Raw genomic sequence first — 22467 nt, forward strand, 5'->3', positions numbered from 1 at the left:
AATTTACAACCTGTCTCTCAACAGGAATACTTGATAACTAATGACAGATGGAGAACATTTTATCAATGCACAAGTTTCTGAACCTAGAATTCACTGCCTCAGAATTACCCATTTCACCTGCCATCCCCCAGCTTCTGCTCCAGCTAAGATGTCTCTATCCTCAATGCATCTCAGGTGCCCTAACATTTTTTCATTTAACATTTAACATTAACATTTTAACAGTTTAGGAAAAAGAACTCCAGATTTCATAGACTAACATGAAACAACCACTGTCGAGGATTTCCTCTCAAAAGTACATTAATGATTAGGGCAGAACAAAAAATTACTTAATTTACTTAAATAAAATCTGGTCAATTTTGTGTGAGATATGTTTGAGGGTTTGGGGGGGGGGGGTGTGTCTTTTGTTGTGTTTTTAAGGTATTTCTTTCACATTACAGAAACACAGAAATCTTTTAGACAATTGCCAACCAGCAAACACAAAACACCCCTATTTCTACAGCTCTAATTATGCCTTCCCCTCATCACAATGTGTAAAAGTCATTTGAGCAATGCAATAGATCAGCCATTTAATCTCATGGCTGTAATTTTAAAGTTTGCTTTGTGACAAGCTATTGCCATTAGGAGAGGACAATTTAAGAACATCCATGCAAATAAAGAAGCTGCTGGGTTTATTCTGCAGCAGTACATACATTATGTTTGGGAAGACCTGGAAACTCAGATTGCTGTAAACTACCACCTTAAATTCTTCCAAAACTCCTGCTCTGGGTTATAATATAACCCATGGCAGACAAATACACAGGGAAAGCAGTCACAAAACTAAATTAACGGTGTCTGCAGCGGGCCTGGCAAGGACTTGGATGAAGTCTTCAAACTCCCCCAGGCCCTCCACAGTTTGGTCAACTGTAATTTTTGCCTACATATGTCTTGGCAAGGGGTGAACACACATCTTCCTCCTGTGCTTCTCACAGTCCAGGCTGGTGATTGTACAAACACAGACTCCTGAAGAAGAGATGTTTGTTTCTAAGCTCTGCCTCAGGCCTGTCTGTATAAGCTGGTGCAGACAGTCCCAACTTGCTCTGTTCATACGTCAAGCATGCTAGTCAGGAGCCAGTTCTAGTTCACAGCAAAGAGACTTCATTTTTCAGAGTTGTACCTGGATAATCTGCTCAACTGAAATGCTTAAGAAGCTGTACCTCAGAAGCTTCTTTATCTGTGGTCTTGTGTCAAAGCAAATGGGTAAAGAGAAACAGCACTTCTAGTCTTTCATCTCCCGCTGCATCACCACGATGTGAAGCACAAGACGACAACTAAATGCTTCCTAAAGCGGTTCAGCAGCTCTCTCTTTTCACTACTGTAACCTCTTGAGTTTCCCTTCTTTCATGTCTAATACTAGCCCTTGTCCAGGAACACCAGCTTATTTCAGCTATCATCAAATTCATTTTAAGTTGTGCTGAAGAAACCAATCAACCAGCCACAGAGACTTTTAAGAAAGGTGAAAGAACTGAACAAAACTTAACTGCAAGCAGGTGAAACTTGACCTAGATGCTTAACCTGACTCAGCAGGAGTAAAACACACAGCAGAAATCTCTCTGCCTTTTTTTTTCAGGGGTACAAAGGTTCTTAAGCATGTATTTTAAAATCCCGTACAGCCTGGAGGGGGAGTGCAGAGTCATCACATATTATTCCAGGCATTTGGTTTGAAGTACTATTCCTGCAGTCTCTGTCTATCCTCATCCACTGACTTCATTACAGCACTGACTTGTAGCCTCAGTGTAACATTTTAAATCCATTCCTTCTCATTCCCCATTTCCAGTCAGAACTGGATAGTATCTTTATACACACAGTAATGAAAAGGAAAGGGAAATCTCAGAAGTATTTATATGCTTCTAAAACCTCTCTATGGTTCCCATAACATTTTTTACTTTATGGCCCACAGGTGTGTTTTACAGAAACACTAGTTGGGCTTTGAACATCTACTATACAAAGTGATTTTGCCTCTGCAATTGACTGTCAAGTTTACAGGAACTTGTATGTAGAATATGTAGAACTGAAATAAGTTTTCATAGCTCAGTTGGTTAGAGCATGGTCCTAATGATACCAAGGTTGTGGGTTCAATCCCTCTAGGGCCATTGACTTGGGAGCTTCACTCAATGACCCTTGTGGGTCCTTTCCACCTCAGAACATTCTGCATGATTCTGTGTGATCGAGTTAGTAAGCATCAAGCATGAATATGAGTCACATGTCTACTACAAAGATAAAAATATTAATAAGCCCACCATACAGAGATGACCACAAATAAAACAAACATTTAGAATGCAATGCAGTTCACAGAAAACAACTCTAACATTCACCAGGAAGACTACCAGTGCATCAGGGTTGTCCTGGCTATTTTCCAAATAACCAGTGGTGATATTGATGGTTGATTCTATTTATTTATTTATTTATTTGTTTATTTACTTTTAGCTTGTTCTGAGCTAGGACAAAGCCTACCATATTAGTTACCCATACAGTGCTACATAACACTGGGGGAAAAGAAAAGGAAGATGGCAAAACTAGTTTATTATATTAGAAAGTCTGGAGCATGGGCATTTTGATATGAGAGGGAATGACAATATCTACATTAATGAAACTACTTAAAAAAACCCCACTGTCATCCATTTTTAATGACAAAGATGACAACAAGATGGAAAATAATTGCATGAGGATATTACAGTGCGCTGATGCTTTGGCCAATAAGGACTGAATTAGATTGAAATACATCTCAATGTATAATCCTCAGTTCAGGTATCTGAACTCATCAGTTCATCACATACATTACAGGCAATGTTAAATCTTTGATTTCCCTAACTTTAAAATATACAATATACTGGCAGCTATACTTATTTTACATAAGGGGTTTTTGTTTCAGTAAGTTTCTAGTCCAGGTATTTCTCTGATTAGGCAAAGAAACATGTGAAGGAGTTCTACTTTTTCTTATAGTTGCAGCTGTGCCACAACGTACACAACTTCCCAAAAAACCAAGCATGGAGTGATGTTGAAGACTGGTGTCTCCCCTTTCTGCTCCTATTCCCTCCAAGTTTGTTCTCTCCCTAACTCCTGTACAAGAAGTTGCTCCTTACTGTCTGGTGCCCTCTACTGCTTCATCACAAGTACAGGATATCACCACATTTTTGCCCTTCATTCTGCAGCCTCTGTCCACAAAATATAGGACCCAGAATGATTGGGGACAGGGGTCTCACTGTGATTAGTTCATACTATTGCAAACCCTTCTCAGATCCAATGACTTACCTCTCCAGTACAAATCCTGATGCCTTTGTTTCTCCATATCCCCCCAGATACACTCAGAGTGTGTGTGTAATGTTGCAGGAAGAAGACCAGCACCAAACCCTCACACAAGACCCGAGAGCAGAATGATGCCAATACAGGGTCTCTTCCTGTCCGAGCCTTTGCGAAGATCCCAGCCCTCATAGTTACCACGGGTGAAATGGCTGAAACACAGCCAGAAAGGAAGAAGCCACTTAAGCTGCAACTTTTGAATGCATTCCTTCTTTAATACTGCAGTCCACCCCACCTTGCTCAACATCAAGAATATGAGGCTGGAAGAACCCTCCTGAAACCATTTACAACACTCCTTGTTGAAGCAAGGTAAACACTACCTAGACACAAAAGGCACTTCACCAGACTGCTCAATTGTTTTAAGTCCCACCACAAAACACCTTGCTGCATTTTTGTCATTGTATGTTTTCTTTCACATGAAACCCAACCTGATTTCATATAGATGAAATCACTGACTTCAGCTTCTCTTCATACCACATTTCACACAGATACTAAAAGGCTAGCTGAGTTTTCTCTTCTGCTGTCAGGCATGCAGAACAGTCTCTTGCGTTCTGGAAAGTCAGATGTGAGAACAGCTTAACTGTTTTTCAACTACTTGTTAACATTCTTCATTCCAAAAGAGCTGGCATGCATTACAAGTTATGCTAGGGATAAACATAAAGCAACTGGGAGAGACACTGTTACCTACAAATCCAGGAGAATTTCACCGATTAAATTTTTTGCATCATAAATCTATATCTACACACTAAACCAATTATCTACACACAAAGCTTGGCTTCAACAACCTAAGAAAGGACTAGGAAGAACTCCAAACGACTCTTACAGCAAATACAATTAAGATTTTAAATTTGCAAACTACTTTCTGCTGATGTACTATAGAGGTCTACCTTGTTGCAGTAAAGGCAAAGAAAACCAACAAACCAATCAACCCAGAACGAATTTGGAATTTTGACTGAATCACTTAATTTTGTCAACTTTGCCTGCTTCTAATTCAACATGGTAATGCTTTCTTCACAACCAACATATTAATTAATGGTCAGAACATATATTAGCTCAGATTAATGCTAGAGTCAAGAACTTGGTTATTTTTTTCCTCAGCTACTCAAAGTCCTTCAGAGAAGAGTATATGTAAGGATTATTAATTTGCAATGAACCATAATCTTCCCTTGAAAACAACTGCACAAAGACTTGAAAAATACATTTTTGACCACAAGACCAGCACATTAATGTGCAACATTTTTTCTTGTGCAGTATCTGCAGCTATCTTGATAGAGAGGACAGAATGGCTTTTAGCTTGAACTCAGAAGCTGTTTATCTAATCACACTAGTGTGAGCTGATGTTATATGACTCTAACAAATGTCACTGACTTAACTATGGCACTGAAATCCTGCCTAAAGGATATTATGGAAGAAAAATAGGGCAGACAGTAGGAATTTAAAGAGCCTCCAGAGCCTTGCCAGCATTATTGCCTTTGTGCCAGAAATGTTTCTGAAGCTGAAACACATCTTCCTGTGTTTTGAAACTTAAAAGCCATTTAAAAGCAAATTCAGACTATGATCAAATTGACTGATAATGTTCTTTAAAAAGCAAGGTGAGACCACTTCTAAGCATGTAGGAAGCACTATAATCAGTGCTAAGTTATCCAATATAATCACACTTTATCTACCAAAAGATCACTAAGAAGTTCAATTCTAACATTCTCCTCATAAAATTGATGGCCGCAGTTTGCAATATCAAGTTACAAAACTAATAGTTAGCATGCAAATTCTCTTTTTTGGTACATACAGATTCACTTTGTAAGTGAAGTCACAAATTTCTGAGTATAGAGTATAAACCAATTCAGAGACAAAGCCAGTACATGATTTTTTCCCATGGATTTTAAAAAAACATCAGTGATGATACAGGCATGACTAAGCTTACAGGCTGGAAATTAAGGGAAGGTAAGTAAAGTTTACAGTAGCTGATCAACTTCCCAAATCCCCTCAAGAATCAGTCCTAGCACTCTTAGGGGCTATGCAAAAAATACTGAGGCAGTGGTTTCAGCATTGTTGACTATGGTATCACTCAATGACTTTGCTCCAATCATTATCTTGATTGATTTTAATCACAGCCCAAAATGGCAACTAAGCAGGCTGCTCCTCCCCAGCTGCACTGACTTCATTTGATGAGTTCAGGATCAGTCCCAGACTGTTTTCCCATGACTAAAAAATAACCAAGCAATTACTTTACAAGAAGTGTTAATCTGTACCATCACTTCCACACAACAGGGCAGAGACATACCATTACCCTCTTGGCAGATGACCACCTTGGCGTGACAAGATCACATAAGGGAAGGTGCAATAAATTTTTCTGTGTCTAAGTAAAGGATTATCTATTTCTACATTGTTTCACAGCTCAGTTAAGATTCTGAGTTACTCTAGATTGGTACTGATTTTCTAAAGCACTAAAAAAGTTTTTTTTGCACATAATCACCCCCACTGGGCTGGTGCACACAAGTGAAAGCCATTTTTCTAATTTAAAGTTTAAGCACTTGTGCTTTTCATCCTTTTGATTACACATATCAGCACAATTAACATTAAGTCCCTGAAGAATGAAAGAAAATTTGAGCTATCAAAATCAAACTCACAACTTTAGGAACATGTATTTAAGGAGACATCAGAATAGCATGTTTTAAGGAATACCAACATAGATGAAAACTTGTCTAAAGCTAAACTTAAATGGTACTTTAAAGCCACCCTAGCATGAGAAACCATTTCCATGTTTTTCTGGTCAACAGATTAGAACAGCATCTTAACAGAAGCACTGCAGTTGCTGCTGGTTAAAATCATCCATGTGAATTTGATTTTCCATGCTTCACTGCAAGTTCAAGACAGAAAACAGCACATCTCAAGTGCCTCATACCAGCCCTAAGTGCTGCTGGAACTTCACATTTTCAAAAGACACACAAAATGTACTTATATAGCTTGGCAGTCACCACATCAAGGACCTATTTGTGTCTTTCCTGTCATGTTAAGCAGTTTTCCTGCTATTCAACAGCAAAGATATGTCCTCAGGGATGTGCTGAGGACATTGCACACCATTGTTTCAGGAACGGCCTAAGTGAAACACATCGGAGCCTATCTGAAAACATCTTTGCCAAGCTGAAAACAAAATAGAGAACAGGGTAGCATCCAGCACTTTCATTAGCTAAAAATATGCCTCCACCCTTTAAGAGGCACAAAGTCCTTCTGCCGCTTGCTGAGCAGTTCAGGGACTTCTCTTTCCAGCCACTCCTAACCAAGCTGCACAACTGAAGTCCATTTAGGCAAACGCTGCCCGACAGCTACCAGTGCTCCCCTTGAGGAGGGACTGCTCAACATGCCTGCTGTGGAGACCAAGCAGTTCCTGTGGAGAAGGTTTAAAACATTCAGCATATAATTCCTTGCACTTCACGTGCCTCTGAGTCTCTTCTATTCAAGCTAGCAAACTACAAAGGTGGCAGACGGATTTTTGCTTAACTGGGTGGTGGGCTGTGAGGAAGGGAGGGAAAGAAGACAACAGAAATCTTCTTGAGGAGCTGATACCTCAGGTGAGTATTGTGTTCACTAGGGTATACCCATAACCTACCACAAGGACGAAAACTCATATGTGAGGTCAATCCTCAAGAAAAATCCCAAATAATGAGCACCTTTACTTGTGCCACTAACAAAGGCAGCAAGAAAAATATTCACTGCACATTGCACACACATCTTGCTTTCCTTGACCTTAAATCCTAACTGAGATCCCTCCTGAAATAAAGAAATACAGGTTTAATAGGATTATGCTACTCATTTCATATCAGGACCTTTTATCTTTTTAATTGGCAAAATTTCTTAACTTGATAAGCGAGTTAAGTAGGTGGCAGATTGTACAGTAATATTTGTGGAAACAAGCAAGCCGTATTATATTTGTTACACAACAAAGCCATGATATGGCTAAGAGAAACAAAATTTTTCTAGTCTTCTGTTTTATTTGGAGTATAATAAATTACAACCGGCTTTATAAGAAAGTTCATTTATTCTTTTGCAGAAGACATTTCCAATAATCCTGTTTTATGACTTAAAATACCTGAAAAGGTTTAGCACAAAGTCTATTCTTGCAATAAATACAAACATAATATATTTACTAATTTAGATGCTTCTGATATAAGCAGTATCTGAGAGTCTCAAATTATTATTATGGAAGTTAAGCAATTAATGGGTACTATTTGTAATACTGTGACTTTTCTACTGAAGGACTGCTAGTTCTCTTTGAGAAAAGGATGAGCTTTCATTAAAAGAATTTTGCCACAGATGTTCCCAGCCGCTCTATTTCCTGCCTAACTAGAAGTATTTCCATAACATCACATACAAACTGTTTGCACAAGGATCCTGAGGAAGATCTTTTACTTGCTATAAATGTACAAGCAGCACACTATCATGACAAGAAGTAGCAAATATAAATTTAACCAAGAGCTGAACACAGGACCCCAGGTTATTTAATGCCCTTGCTACAATTACTACTCATCAGTAAAGATGATACCAATGAAAGGTTTGTAAATAGCAACTGTAAAGCAACATCATGTCCAGATACAACTCAGGTTATTTAAGGTGAGTTATTTCCACATTTGAGTATCTGGGCAGCTAAATTAAATGGGACGTTGGATTTTTTTACACCATTTAAAGATACAAGTTACACTGGCAAGACATTAATTTTTCAGCAGATCAAACACTATTTTCTTGTCCCTCTAAGAGACAGAACAGAAACAATACTCTGTTACAAAAGGAACTCTAACAATACATGGTTAGATAGGTGCTGGTGATAGTGCTTTTTTAGTTTTTAACAGTAACCACTTTTAACTTGTTACTGTTTAACTGTAACAACACTATTCCAGCTAGACAGTTTGACCAGTGCAGCCTTCACAGAACTTTTTTCTAGACAACAAACCAGGAGAGATAGGGTCTGCTTGCAAATAATTTTCAAAATAATTTAGGTTTTCGCATAATATTGGGTGAAACAGTCAAGAGCTCTTTGGAACACCACAACTTCCCTAAAGACATCAAATCCATCACCTTTGGACCCAGGTTATTCCTCTGCACTGCAATTCTGAGAGATTGCAATTTTTTAAAATAATAAAAACAGTAGAAATGCTGCTTCACTATGTAGCAAATCTCTATAAACAGAAATTGCCACTTCTTGCCATTCATGGCAGTGAGAGTGGTAACTGTGGTCCCAATCTACACACTACTTAACATAAAATTAAATTAACTAGAAATGGAAGAAACTCTATTCTCTTTCGCATATCCAAGTTTTCTGTGCCAGCGAAGAAAGAAGGGTAACACAAGATAATGAGACAACTGGCTGAAAACACTCAAAATGTTGCATTCTACCACTGAAATTTCACGGTAACTTTAAAAAAAAAGAAAGAAAAAGCTATTGCTGTATGTTTTAGAAAGTTTAGATTAGAAGGGCTGAATACGTAGCAATACTTCATTTGTCTGAATGCTGCAAGCTTTCTACTGTGGTAACAGATTCATTTGTACAAACTGGAAGAGGCAGATTTTAGAAGTACAAGCCTCATTTTACCACACTGGAAATCCCCTGAAGTAATTTAAAAGCTACTCAAGCTTTTAAGTCTAAGTGTAGCTGCCTGTCATTTTCAAACTCTAACCTACTTCACAGCAATAGAATTTGCAGCCAGACTCTTTACACCTATTAGATATGTCCAGTGGGAAAAAAATGCACACTTAGAATATGCAGCGGTATGAGTAAAGATTATTTGTTATGTCTTTTATATTTGCTCTCCAATTAACTTTTCTTCTATGAGGTTGAGCTTGAAGCAACAATTGTATTTATTTCATACGAACAAATACTTGGGGCATCCTTCACATATGATTAATCCCTTTAAGTGAAGGAGTAACAAAATCCAACATCACTTACTACAGTGGAGTAGAACACAAGTTGCTATGCATCTGCTTTTCAGCAGGATACCAGTTGTTCTTTCTCCAGATTTTTTGGGACAAAGCTCCCCATTTCAATTCATTTTCATACTTTATTAAATATATGCATATATAAGCTACTCTGGTTTGACTCTGGCATATTTTTTCTTGGGTTAAGGGATTTGTTGTTTGTGGGTGGTTTTGGGTGGATTTGGCAGATACTTCTGCTACCGAGGCTTCCTTTGAAATTACTAGTGCTATCTTAATTTTACAGCTACTGTAAACACATCCATTGGATGAGAGTTGTATAGAATACAAACTGTACTTACAAACCCTGAAACACAGAGCCGTGACACCTGCAAATAAGAATCTCCATTTAGTTATCAAGTACATGCTTACTGAAGCTATGACCTATTAAGACTAAAATCAGGCACATCAGGCAGGTCATTTAGTATCCAGTCTTGAATAGATTAAATCAGGAGCAGAATCTCATTGACTTAAACAGGAACATGATTAAATTCAAAATCCCCCATGACGAATGATTTCCAGCTATTCAACTTCTTTTGCTCAAAACAGATAAGCTGGCTTTACTTCTGAACTATTTTTTCCCTTAGTGGGTGACACAAACATTTAACATATTTGTCCTGTATAAAATTTCTCCAGCAGACTTCTAGATTTAGAATACTTAATAGGATTCAGTGTGCTAGGTATCTTTCTATAGTGCTGCATTACACTGTAGTGTCAGACATTCAACTAGTACTTAACTTATTCTTCAGGGGATGGAAAAAACGTGCTATGAACGGTTAAGCAACTCATGACACTTCATGCTTTCAGAATCCTTTAAGAGCCCTGCTTTGCAAGACACAAGTAATTTTACAGTTCCCAATGTAATGAAAGATCAACTTTGGGAAGAAGTCATTGAAAAAGGATGTCAGGTGCTCAAATAAACACATCTATGATGTTTGCTTGTTATTAGCAAAGAAGTTTTTAAAACTGGTATTGCTGAAAATATGTTTAATCAGCAATGGAAGTCACCAGCAAGACAAAAGCACCAAGTACTGTTTGCTTAAGGGAAGGAAAGAAAGAGGAAAAGCAGCAAGAAGAGCTGGAAGAAAACATTTTGAGACAAAACAGTATACAAACCTTGACAAAGCCTCAACAAAAAGCACAGGAGCTTTGACTTCCATTTGCAAAGCTGGTTTCTTGCCTGGACTTTTATCTTTATACAAGAGAAAACATAAGCAACTCAAAACTACTATTTTCAATCATTCATAAGACAATGTCTTTCTCTCACAGTTTATACAGAACTGATGATCTACACAGAGATGATGATTTACTCTGTCACACCACTGAAGCATGAACAACGCAAGAGCGCTTTAGTCACTCTGGTAAAAATCCTAAATGGTTCAATAAAGGAAGCAAATATAATATTTCATCACTGAAAAACAGTGGTTCCCACTCTCCTCTGCCATGTTTATGCAATTCTGAAGTGTTTAGATTTTTGCAGTTACTTGCTACAATCAAGTTTTATACATCATAGAATGGGAAAATAAATTATTTTCTGAAGGTTTCAGGATTTTGTTTTGCCTTCGAGGGCATTCATTATATACAGTAACAATGCAGGTGTAGTATACTTCCAGTTGCTGAGAAAAATTATACTTTGATGTTTGCCTGCATTGAAGGAGAGAGAAGAAGCTTCTGGATATCTTGACCTTGAAGTAGTGTAGAGCACAGTCATGGAAGTTAGACACAAGGCAACAAGCTGAAAGACCTTAAAAAGCACTTTAAATATTACAGCAAATTTCACCTGGATTTATTCCCTTCCTAGGAGAAAAACATCTGATTTTATCTGGCTTCCCCTGAACAGACTGCATGATTACGCTGTAAGATACCTGAATTACTCCAGGTACTTTGACACCTCACATGGATGACAATGGAAGTAGTGCAAAGACATCCAGCCCAAGGATCCATTTAACACTAAGTGCCATGACTAACCTAGAGCAACATGACACCTGTGTAAACAACTGTGTGTCCCCCCCATGTGAAGAAACTGTATCAGGCTGCTGTGAACTACCCTTGAGTCAGACTGAAATCCCAAGCTCCATCCTCTTCCTCCCAACAGTGCTTTCTAACTTCACCAAATTAGTGCACTGCAATTGTCAGGCACAATATGACAACAGAAGAATCCAACCTGACCTCTGCTCCAGGTGACTTTAAAATTCTAAATTTCAACAATCGCTGTAAGTATCTCAAGGATGGTCTACAGTCATAAAGGCAGTCAATCTATGCTATGATCAAAGGGAGCAAAGAATGAAATCCATGATAATGCTTATTAGAAGTGCAATCTGGATCTCAGCATTGTTTATACAACACTCCTACATATTCATGTTCCTAGATGGACCCTGAAATTCTTTCTGGCAGTTACCCCGTCCCTCATTTATTGACACACTCTCTACTGCTTATTGTGCCTATTGCCCATGAGATCTTGGAAAGAAGCCATGTTATTTTAATCAAATTAAACCACTACAAGAAAAGACGGTCATATTGGTGCCGCAAAACTAAATTTGGCTCCTCCTGGCATTTAAAAACAACAGAAAATAACATTTTACGCTTTTGACACAGACAGTCATTGCCTCATGTACTGTTGCTGAGCTTTATGAACCTGAAATAATCACTAACAAGCTTCGATGCATTCTGCTGTTTCAAAAACCGCAGTATTATCTATACATACTTGCATTCTCCACTACAGACTATGACCTGGTTTTCATATGCCCTACTTTTTTGGTATATCCAGCTCTAGCTAACCGCTGGTCAGCTTTCTGCTAGCATACTGACTTCCTACAAGACACAAGGACAGCAAAACAGATGGGGGAAAGCAGGCAAAAACCCCTCTAAGCTTCAGTGCTGTACTATTACTCTGTATATACTGTACATAGAGAAAGTACACAGAAGATCTAGTCAGCACTTCTTATTTAATGAAGTGCTGCTTAACTTGAACACAGGTCTTGCAATCTATTTTACGTGTTGTATTTCACGGAGACCTTCAGGCAGGCTTTGTTTTCACATCCACTCAAATGAAATTAAACTAAAAACTGATTCTTATAATTGCAAAATTCTCTTGATACATGCACTGACATTTATTTTTCAAAATTACACAAATTTCAGTAGCATTTAATGAATATTTTGAAGACTGAACATTATCTCCCCTCACTTTCTCCTTTAAGATTTTTGATCCTGGAGTATGTGTTATGTAGAAATTTTACGTTATTTATATAGTTATATGCACTAAGACACCCTTTACATAAGAATTTTTGGCATCAAGGTATCCAAATCCTAGTTTAAACCCAATGCAAGCAACCTGCAAACAGAAGCCTATACTGTATAGTTGGCCTGTATTATGTTCATAAATGCATTTATCATCCCAGAAGATTTTTGAAGCTGGATTTACTTTGGCAAGGATAAGAAACGACAAGACAAATGATTTAAGCTGCCATGTTAAAAGACAGGACAGTAAGGAAAGCTGACTGGTAGCACTCAACTCCAAGAAAATAAAAGCAGAAAGGGTGGTATTCAAGTGAGAGAGGAAATTCCTGAGTGAAGAGCTTCTGCAAAACTAGCTTATGTAGCTGCTTGCTCCCCTCTAAGTAAAATACAAGAAAACTGTAAATAGTACAGCAGAGAAAAATACTTATGCAAGATGCTCTCAGTACTCTAGATGTCACATAGCTCAGCCCAAACTAAAAAACAGCTTCCACACCTCACCCCCAAAATAACACATTTATGTCCTGGAATAAAGCTCACCTTCCATAAACTTGCTTTATTTGCTTAGCCTGACACTGAAGGTAAGAATCAGGTCAGATGCAGCTGAGAATTCTGCAGGTTTTTTTTGTTTGTTGTGTTCCCTTTGTGCATGCATGTATTAATTAAACACATACACACACTTGTCCTCAGGGTCTCAAAACTTTGTACCTTTTAGGTTTGTCTCGAAACAAGAGACACAAAAGTTTGCTTGTTCCACTTGCAAACAAGATGTATTTAGCACAACATCTGTGATAACATATCTACAGGTAAGTATTCAAACATTTCCCACAGACAGAAAGCCACACAATGACAGCCTGTATTCATTCCACTTCCCTCCCTGCTTCCCCCCTTGCACCCAATCAAGACACAGAAAAGACACTGCTCCCAGTAGATAACCACTAAAATGATTAGATAAGTATTTAATATTTAATAGCATAGACTTCCTGATACTATTTTTGGATATGTGCAAGGAAAGAGCAAATCCCAATTTGCATTTCATAAACAGAATATCTTCCAAAGAAGCAGCTCAGCACACATGCAGAGGCTTAGAATATGAAACTACTTTGCTTAGAAGTCAGACTTCTGTCTGAAATTCAAAAACTTTCATGCCCAGTACAGTTCTTATTTGCTAAAAATAGATATAATAAAATAAATAATGCTGTTGAAGTAAATAAGATATTAATTCAATGCATGCTCTAATCATCATATTAAAAACACACAAACCTGTATGAAATATAACAGTGCTTTTCTTGTAGCCAGAAGGCAGACGAATGTTTCGAAGCAATCCCTTTGCTGTCAGCCTTATGCGCATGTTGGATAAGGAAAATTTCGGGGACCATAACATGTCTTCAGTGCAATCGGAAGACAAACAAGCAAGAAACAGCCTCCATGTACTGTCACATACTATGTTTCTAAATTGCTACTGCCAGAAGCGAGCAATTCTTGCTAAAGAAAACAGGCTTGAAGAAATAATCAGGTCTCCATTCCTTTGCCTTATTCACAAACAAGCAAAAAATCGGTAAAAGCAGATATCCACAACGTAAATGCTGCTGGCAGCTTCTCCTCACCAGATGTTCTGAAAAAAAAGCTTGTCCTCAGAATAAAACCGACTTAGTGATTTCAAAAACCAACAGCCTCTGAATTGCATCACAGTACCGAAGCTCAATCTGCTATGGGACTCTGTGGGCTGGGAACTGGAAAAGGAGAAATGGGAGGAGGAGGATGAGGAGGGAGGAGGAGGAGGAAGTGGGTGGTCTCACCAGCTGAATATAGCATCCGCCAATGTCACAGTCCATGCAATTTTTCTTTGGAGACTGTAAGGAACATTATTTGAATATTCCTGGAGGCATATTTCAGTTCTGCTCTCCAAAAATCTTTTGTGGGTGCACTTTTAAAAATTGTTTCTTTCAACTATCACGTCAACATTTACTAGTGTTAACAAATCCAGAGACATGTCTATTCTCTAAGAACAACTCAGTATTTGAGAGCTGCTTAAGGGAAATTCTGCTTAGCTTGGCATCTCAAAACTGCAGATGCTTCCATTTATCATCAGAGGAGAAGGACTCAGGAATTAATTCATATTAAAACAGCTCTCTGCCAGCTGGGTTTTGAGGTCACCCAAACACTGAGGCAAGTAAGCAGTGTTGGAGGAATTATTACAAAATAGATGTTCTTCTCACATTTGAAATGAGATATCAAATAAAAAATATAAAAAGTTTTGTAAAAATCATATTAAAAGTTTCCTCTTACTATTTAATGAGATGGAAAGTTTTGCATATACTTTGTTGAAGTCCACTGCCATTAGCAAGAATTAAATTAAAAATAAATTTAGAAAATAAAGGAGTAACTGTTTTACAGATCAGAAAATGTCACATTTTTTATCCACGACCATGACTAGACATACATGCGCTGGCCACCTTCCTGTGCAGAAAGAAACATTTCACCACTTTTCCTGAGGTCATCAGCGGTCTTACCAGGCAGCCATTGCAGCAGGGACCACCCAAGTAGTCTCAGCCATTGCTGGAGACAAGATAGTGGCAGCTCATACTTCTCTGGGGTTGTTTGAAGAGCTGGCCTCCACAGACTTTGTAATTTTTTAGAGACAAAAAAATTAGGTACTTTTTCATTGAGTCTGCATTTCTATCACTTCAGCAAACCCCAGCCAATGTTCTCTAATACCAATACTTTTGAACAGTTTTTCTATTTCCAGAAACAATTAACTCAGCTTAGTCTGAAGCAGGTATAAGCTGAATGAAATATCACAGTGTCAGGTCTCATTTCAGCAGTGCCTTACCTGTCCTCTCTTTACCTCCACAAATCTAAACTTTATATTTCAATAGCATGTCTTACTTCCTCAAGATGCATAATACTTTAAACTCATAGAGCCTATTTTCCACATCAGCTAGAACTAAAAATAGCATGTTGTTGCTGTATCCGGGTATCTCTAACGTCACACAGAGCCCGGTGCAGTGACAGTGAAGCAGATGCTCACTGTATGTAGAGCAGAAGAGCTGCAGCGCAGCACCGAGACAGACCCACCAAGGCAACCTCCACAGCAGACTGTGTGAGAATACCCCAGCATGTTTGCAAAGCAGGTACCAAAATATTTATTTCCCAGCACACTGATGAAACACCAACTCTGAAGTACTATAATACATCTTCAGTCCACACAAAACCATTCAAAATAAGGACAAAGACAGTAAATTAGGGGTTTTTGTTTGGTTCCCAGGGCAGCCTCTGTGCACAGCAGGGCATGCATGTCATTACTGCTACAAAACCTCATCTATTCCTTCTAGTCTGAAGAGCTTTGACACAAGCAATGTGTGTGCATCTAACTTTCCAAGAGCCTGGGGTTCCAGACTCTTTTCTAATCCAATACTATTATCAAAGATATTGCCCCTTTCTGGAATGCATTATTATGATGCTTGAAAACGACACCGAGCAGTAACTCAGAAGGCTTGTTTACAGCACAGTACAATCGCTACTAATTGTAGACTTGTGTATTCACACATGCACAGTTCATTAGCACATCCCATCAAATATTAGATTATTATTGTCAAATCCTTTCTTAATTAAGGCATTTTGAGATTTTTACTGGGCTTAAAGCCAGTCTTCAAACATAATTTAGCACCCAGCCACATCAGGTTTTACACTTTTGCCAGGACATCCGTAAGAGCTCCCTTTTATTTTCCTCCTGTTCCCACATTTCTCCAAGGGAACTGCCCTAATGTAGGAAATATTCTCTCACCTTCCCAATCTGATGCTCTCAAAAAGGTGGAAACAGCCCAATCAGGATAAAGAAAAACCCTTAAACCACTACAAGCCAACAAAACACATCAAAAAACCAACTCACCACTTCTCCTCATCCTTGCAATAGTGCTTAGGAGAATGGTAAAGAACTCCTCATTAGCTGAAAAACCAGCCAAGATGGAAGACCCTGCTGAAACCTCCTAGGGATAGGAGCTAGAACAAATAATCTCTACAGGGCAAACATGATGTAATGAACCAGTTTGAAAACTGCAGAAGGAATAAATCATCAATACTAAATATGAGCAGACAAAAGCTCTCTATCGACCTCAAAATCCTTGTAGCAAAGACCAAAACTCCTCTTACAGAGAAACACAAATAATACTTTTACTGCCTCTTCTTTCCTGCTCTTTCTTTGGGTGAAAATAGGCCATGAAGAAATAGATATATTATTTGTAAAAAACCTTCTGATTTGACAAAAATGCCTTTCTAGCCCCTAGAGCTTTAATTCTGTTAAACCCCAGAAACAAGTCTCTGTTATCCAGAAGCAGACCTGACTGCACTAATAAAAAGCAAAGGATGCATGTCTCATCTAGTGTCATCTAGCACCCAACGCTCAGAGCGCTCTGACAGTAGCCACCAAGGGGACTGCCCATGCCAGTCTTAAGAGCTCCCAGGTGAGACTTAACTTGCAGAGAGGTTCCTCCAGTATAATCTTTCCAGAGCTCACACCACAGTATACCTCACTGTGGTGGCTGTGCATGTGCTAGCATGGTTTGCTTGGCTCAGGAAAACAGCACCTTCCACTCCCGTCTGCACTCCCATGATAGTCATCCAGGGCCTTGTGCTGGCAGACTATAAAGCCAGGGCATAATCCATGGGACTTTAACAGAGCATGCCGGGAACATACACTGTCTACATTTCATGCATAACATGAGGATCACAGATAGGTCTTTTTCCTTCTTGACATTAGAGAAGGGTGACAGAAAACAGCAACAGAAAAGAGCAGAATAAAATAGGAAGCAATATACAAAGGACAAAAGGACAAGACAGATTTTATTTTCTAGCATCTTACTGCTGGCTTCCCTGTGACTCCAAGGGCAGAACTTGTGACCAACACGGACAAAGGGGCTCAATCCTGTTATGATCACGTAATTCAGTCTGGGTTGCTAAATGCATCGGTACCTGATGACACCATCAGATTGATGGAGGGGCCAGACCTATTTTAACCCCAGCAGATTTAGTATATCTGCCACTCCCTGGGAACATTAGGAACGTAAAAAAGGAGCAAAATGGACTGGTATCTCATTTCAGCCTCACAAGGCCAAATCCACAGTGTCTGTGTTTCTGCTGTCCCTTTCCTTCTCTCCTCATCTAACAATCACTAAGAATGCCATTGGAACACAGGTAAGTATCTCACTATAAAAATCTAAACCAGGAGCTAGATATTTAGAGAATATCTAAGCCCATGTAAAGGACACTTGGCTCCATGTCACAAGACAGCAAGAGCAGCACAGAGCAGATGGATTTTACTGGCATGCTTTACTCCAGGAAGAACTGAAGGGTGATTGCTTATGCAAAGAGAGATGGAAGAAGCTGGAACCTACTAAGAGCCAAAGGGTCATCTGTGTCCTGATTTTTATTTCTGGAAAATGACTGCTCCCACTCCACTTTCCTGTGATCACCTTGCTACAGCCAGTGTGCCAGTTTGAAAAGTGAATCATCCTGTAGGCAACAGTACCTGCTGCCACAATGAATGCAAACTGCAGCTTCAAGACTAATTTTAAGCTCAAATCCTCTCCTGAAGAAAAAAGGAAACATCTTCCTTCCCCAGAGCAGGAACTAAAATCCTAAATAATTTACATTTCTTCTTTCTGTACACAGAAGCTTTTAATCATTATAAATTCAGCAGCCTGTCAAACTGAAGGTGATGCTGCAATGGATTCCCAGGCAAACTGATACAGGAATCAGGCTGATGTGTGTCTCCCTCATGCAACAGTGGTATTCACATTATCTACACTCTTTTAGAATTGAGAACACTGCAAGAATGATTTTATTAACTTCTGATTTAAGGGACTGCATTTGCAGGATGTCCTTTTCAAAATGGCATTTTGGGTAGACTTCCTCAGCCAAAATCCTACAGAACTACTACTCTACAACACTGTACAACATCACCATCATTAGGGTAACATACCCTAAAATTTGAAACTTCAATAATCTGGCCAGATGTGAAAAAAACCTCACAACCACCTCTTTGCAGTGATTCCGAAATAGGGTAGGTGTATGCATAAGTTCTTGTGAGTTCAAACCTCAAGCAACAGAGGAAAAATAAATGCTTGAACTAGACCCACAGCCTACAGACCTATTAATTATTTATTTATACAATACTTATTTATATTCACTGTGCACATGTATTTCATCCATGGCCTCACAACAATACCCAGAGAGCCTCTAATAATGAGAAATATTGCAAATTAGGTCAATTTAGGCAAGTATGTCCTAAGACATGCTAGTGCTTTATCTGGAGAGCACAAAGCACTTTCAAGATAACTCACTGTCTTTTGCCTACTTGTGTGGGCTTTGTATGCTCTCCATTACCCCAGACTAGCAGACAGAAAAGGCACATGTACAAGTTGTTTAACCATCCTTGACATAAGGACACAAGACCATGAGTTTCACATTTCCGTGACAGCTAAATTATCTTTCAAGTATTGTGTCCACTTAAGCCCTTAACCAGGTCCAATGAACTCCAGCTCCCAACATGGGAGTTTTCTCTGTGTATCACTTGGATTGAACTGATGCAATCTGTAGATATTCCTTTCAGCTGCTCTCTCTACTCACACAGCAGCTGGCCTATCCAATACTTAGACAAATGAGAGAAAACCAAAGCTCTGTGTTGTTCTCCTGCGTGGCTTGTTATTGTGAAACATCAAAATAAATACCAGGAAAGAGAACCACTGATGTTCCTCCCCACAACAGACTAAAAACTATAGAAATAAACTACAAACATTCCTGCTGTAGAAAGCCGGCATACTTCTGCATCATCACTTGTTTGGAATATGGATGTACAGAGCTGGAGAGTAAGGTTCTCACAGAAGTTTGGAACGAAATAATAACAAAGAAGTCTGAAATACCTAACTTGTAATCCAGAAAACAGGTCCTTACTTAAAAATCACTAACAGAAGAAACAGACTTTGTAAGGTGAAAACTATTTCAGTTGGGCTACAAAAGGCCTTAATGAATGACTGTCATGATAGCAAAACAGATAAAACCCCTACCAAGTCCTCATTGCTGGGATTTTAAATATAATCCCAACATTTCCAGTCCATCAACTTGAGAAACTGCACACAGAATACCACTATCACTTGAATGAGATGGCTCATATGGTACTCCATAGCAAGCCTTGAGATTTTGAAATTCCTTTGTTTTTTGTAAAAGTATCTGTTGAAGGCATAGAGAACAGTGCTGATTGTTAGCACGGAACAACAGATAACTTTCCCAAATTGTTAACTTTCAGAAGATTGAGAAGAACACAAGGAACACAAAAACAAATACACTGATAGACTTAGCTGAAGGAACCAGTTCTGGAATACATTAAGACTGTGTCGTCACGTACTTCTAGTTTTTTGCATCCTACTGCCTATACTAACAAACAGATTACATTAGGAAAACACCATTTGTTTAAATAAAAACAATCCAAAAACCCCACTCAAAACAGATGACTTCAGAGTTTATAGTGGCATTCTCTGAATATCAGCACCAGCCATCTCACTTTGAAGACTTCTGAAGCATTCTAGTTCTCACCCAAGAAAAGAAATCCTTAGATCCAGTTGTTGTACTACACTTTATTTAGTAACTGTGGAAAAATCTGGCCAAGAAGGCAATAGCTATTGTGTTTCAAAGATTATTTCAGGTTTATAGATATTCCATTGACTCTTCAAAATAAATATCATTATATGATATGAATGATATGAGAGTCCTCAAGGAACATTAAGAAACTGCAATTCATACATTTAGATTATATGCATTTATTTATATAGAAATGGCAAAACAAATGCCAGCTTTCATAGTTCACATGCAGTAGCTACTCAGGAGCTTTGCTGTCTGTTTATAAGAGCATTAGCCTCAAGGTATTCTAAGGTTAGATCATGAGACAATTGAGTCATTCGGATAGTCCTCATAGTTCACATGAATGAAAGAAACATCTAAAAAAAGAATATAGCCAGCTTTTTATTGCAGCTAGGAAGGCAAGAAAATAGTCCAGCCACAGTAAAATATCTGCAAAAAGAGGTTTAAGCCTGATGTCTGCTGCCTTTCAAGGGATGAAGGGAAAATATTAATTTACATTGTTCAACTCCCAGAATTTCCACTGTGTAAAACATTAACTACATTAAATGAATACGGAATCTAATCTTGTACTAATCTGCGTCACCCCAGAGCATGCAAAACTGTTCCAAGTTCTACTGCAGGATTTCCTGGCTTTTCTTATTGAGGTAAGGACAGACAGAAAAACTGATGAATCCAATTTATTTACAAATGCTGAAGCTCTTAACACCAGAGTCTGAGAATCCAGTCTATCCAATACATCTGTATTGAAATTCCCACTTAGAGCTAGTCAGAAGTCCCACTTTTGCTATGTGGAAGACCTGGACTTCTTGGCTGCCAGGGCATGTATGTTCACGTACCTATCAGGGCCTTTCAAGTCTCCAACACCATTGCCTGCAGTTTCTTCCACACTTGCAAAAACTCTTACAAGCAAATACACACCACTCCCCAATCAATAATAAATCCCAAAACATCTTCTAATCAGACACAAATGGAGAAACAGAGCCCTAACGAGTTACTTGACTAGATATCCCTCATCAGTTGGGGTAATTTGCCATACATTGCTGAATACCGCACACAGTCAACTGAAAACCTAAGTATTTGGCATTCATAACAATGTGCATCAAACCTCAGAGTAGTCTTCTCAATTTTTAAAAAAAAACACACATTGTGACACATTACTTATTATAATTTTAAAACATTAAGTCTTTTTTGTTGCTGTCAAGGCATAATCACAGTGTGATAAACATTAATCCTTGTTTTTCAGATGTAGAAAGTGCAAGTATTTTGAGAGTAACCTATCGTATCAAAGAATCTACAACGTAAGAACTGTTTCCTCTCATGTTTCAACAGGAGTGACTAAGTGTGTGAAAGCAAGGGGTGTAAACTGAACCTTAAAGTATGCCTCCATCTTTTGTCTGAACCAGAGTATTTTGTTAGCAAAAGCATCTTATCCCAGTATAAGGGATTGGGTGGAGAGCAAGACCCCACCTTTAACAACCTGTTCCAAGGGACAACTTCATGGACTGCTATATTTACACCTCAGTTTTCCATTTGAGCTTGATCAGCACTATTGCTCACTTTTGCAAAAAGCCCCCTGACTGAATTTCTTCCTTCTCCAGTGCTATATTTTGTCACAAACAGCTTAACTAAAACAAACATCCTTTCTTTAAAAGAGTAAGAAAACAGAATACCGTGATTGAGCATGTACCATTTTTTGATAAAGCTTCTTTGGTATTCAGGGCTTCTACAGCCTTTAGTAACCAATCCTATGCTGCATACTCCATCACAGTGCTAAAAGATACAACATAAATCAGACTGTTCACATTTACTAACACTTTATAGGTGTATCCATCAGTTGCCCTTGCTGTGGTCCTGCCAAGGGTCTTATGCCGCACCTGTAACTTGTTATCCCTAATACACCACAGATCCCTTTCAGGGTCATGGAACAACAGGATAAGCCAAATATTCACATGCTTTATCCCAAAACAATTGCTTTATCTTTGGAACTGCCAAACAGGATATTTGCTTCGCTTGGCTTGTGTAGGTTTAAAGATTACTATGTTGTAACTTAATGTTTGATCAATAAGAGGGACCTGAGATGTGAATACCCACTGCATCCTCATGCACTGCACTGTAACATACTACAGAGGGATTAGACACAGCTAGCTTTTTCTACAGGGAGGGCTGAAGGAAAAAGGAAATAGCACTAACTTTATGCATTTTTAGAGGCACTTTTACAACTAATTCAAAATTCCATCTCATAAGATGCAACATTTTTATTCATATTTACATTAAGACATTACAGTAAGTGCTCATGAA

The 22467-nt window shown here is 38.5% G+C and overlaps 1 protein-coding gene across 9 annotated transcripts in view; it reads right to left on the reverse strand.

Annotated features, from left to right (window-relative positions):
- Window positions 1-22467, reverse strand: part of MTUS1 (microtubule associated scaffold protein 1) — a 115534-nt gene that overhangs the window by 34911 nt on the left and 58156 nt on the right. The window contains exon 3 of one of the 9 annotated variants that reach the window (XM_040065776.2): window positions 11863-11883. The exons of 7 other annotated variants lie outside the window; for them this stretch is intronic. In XM_040065776.2, coding sequence (XP_039921710.1) covers window positions 11863-11883 — 21 coding nt within the window. Of the gene's footprint in view, window positions 1-11862; window positions 11884-13797; window positions 14255-22467 lie in introns of those variants that run through there. One more of the 9 variants, XM_040065774.2, reaches the window with a different exon arrangement.

The sequence above is a fragment of the Hirundo rustica genome, chromosome 5 (genome assembly GCF_015227805.2).
Source record: "Hirundo rustica isolate bHirRus1 chromosome 5, bHirRus1.pri.v3, whole genome shotgun sequence".
Taxonomy (NCBI): Eukaryota; Metazoa; Chordata; class Aves; order Passeriformes; family Hirundinidae; genus Hirundo; species Hirundo rustica.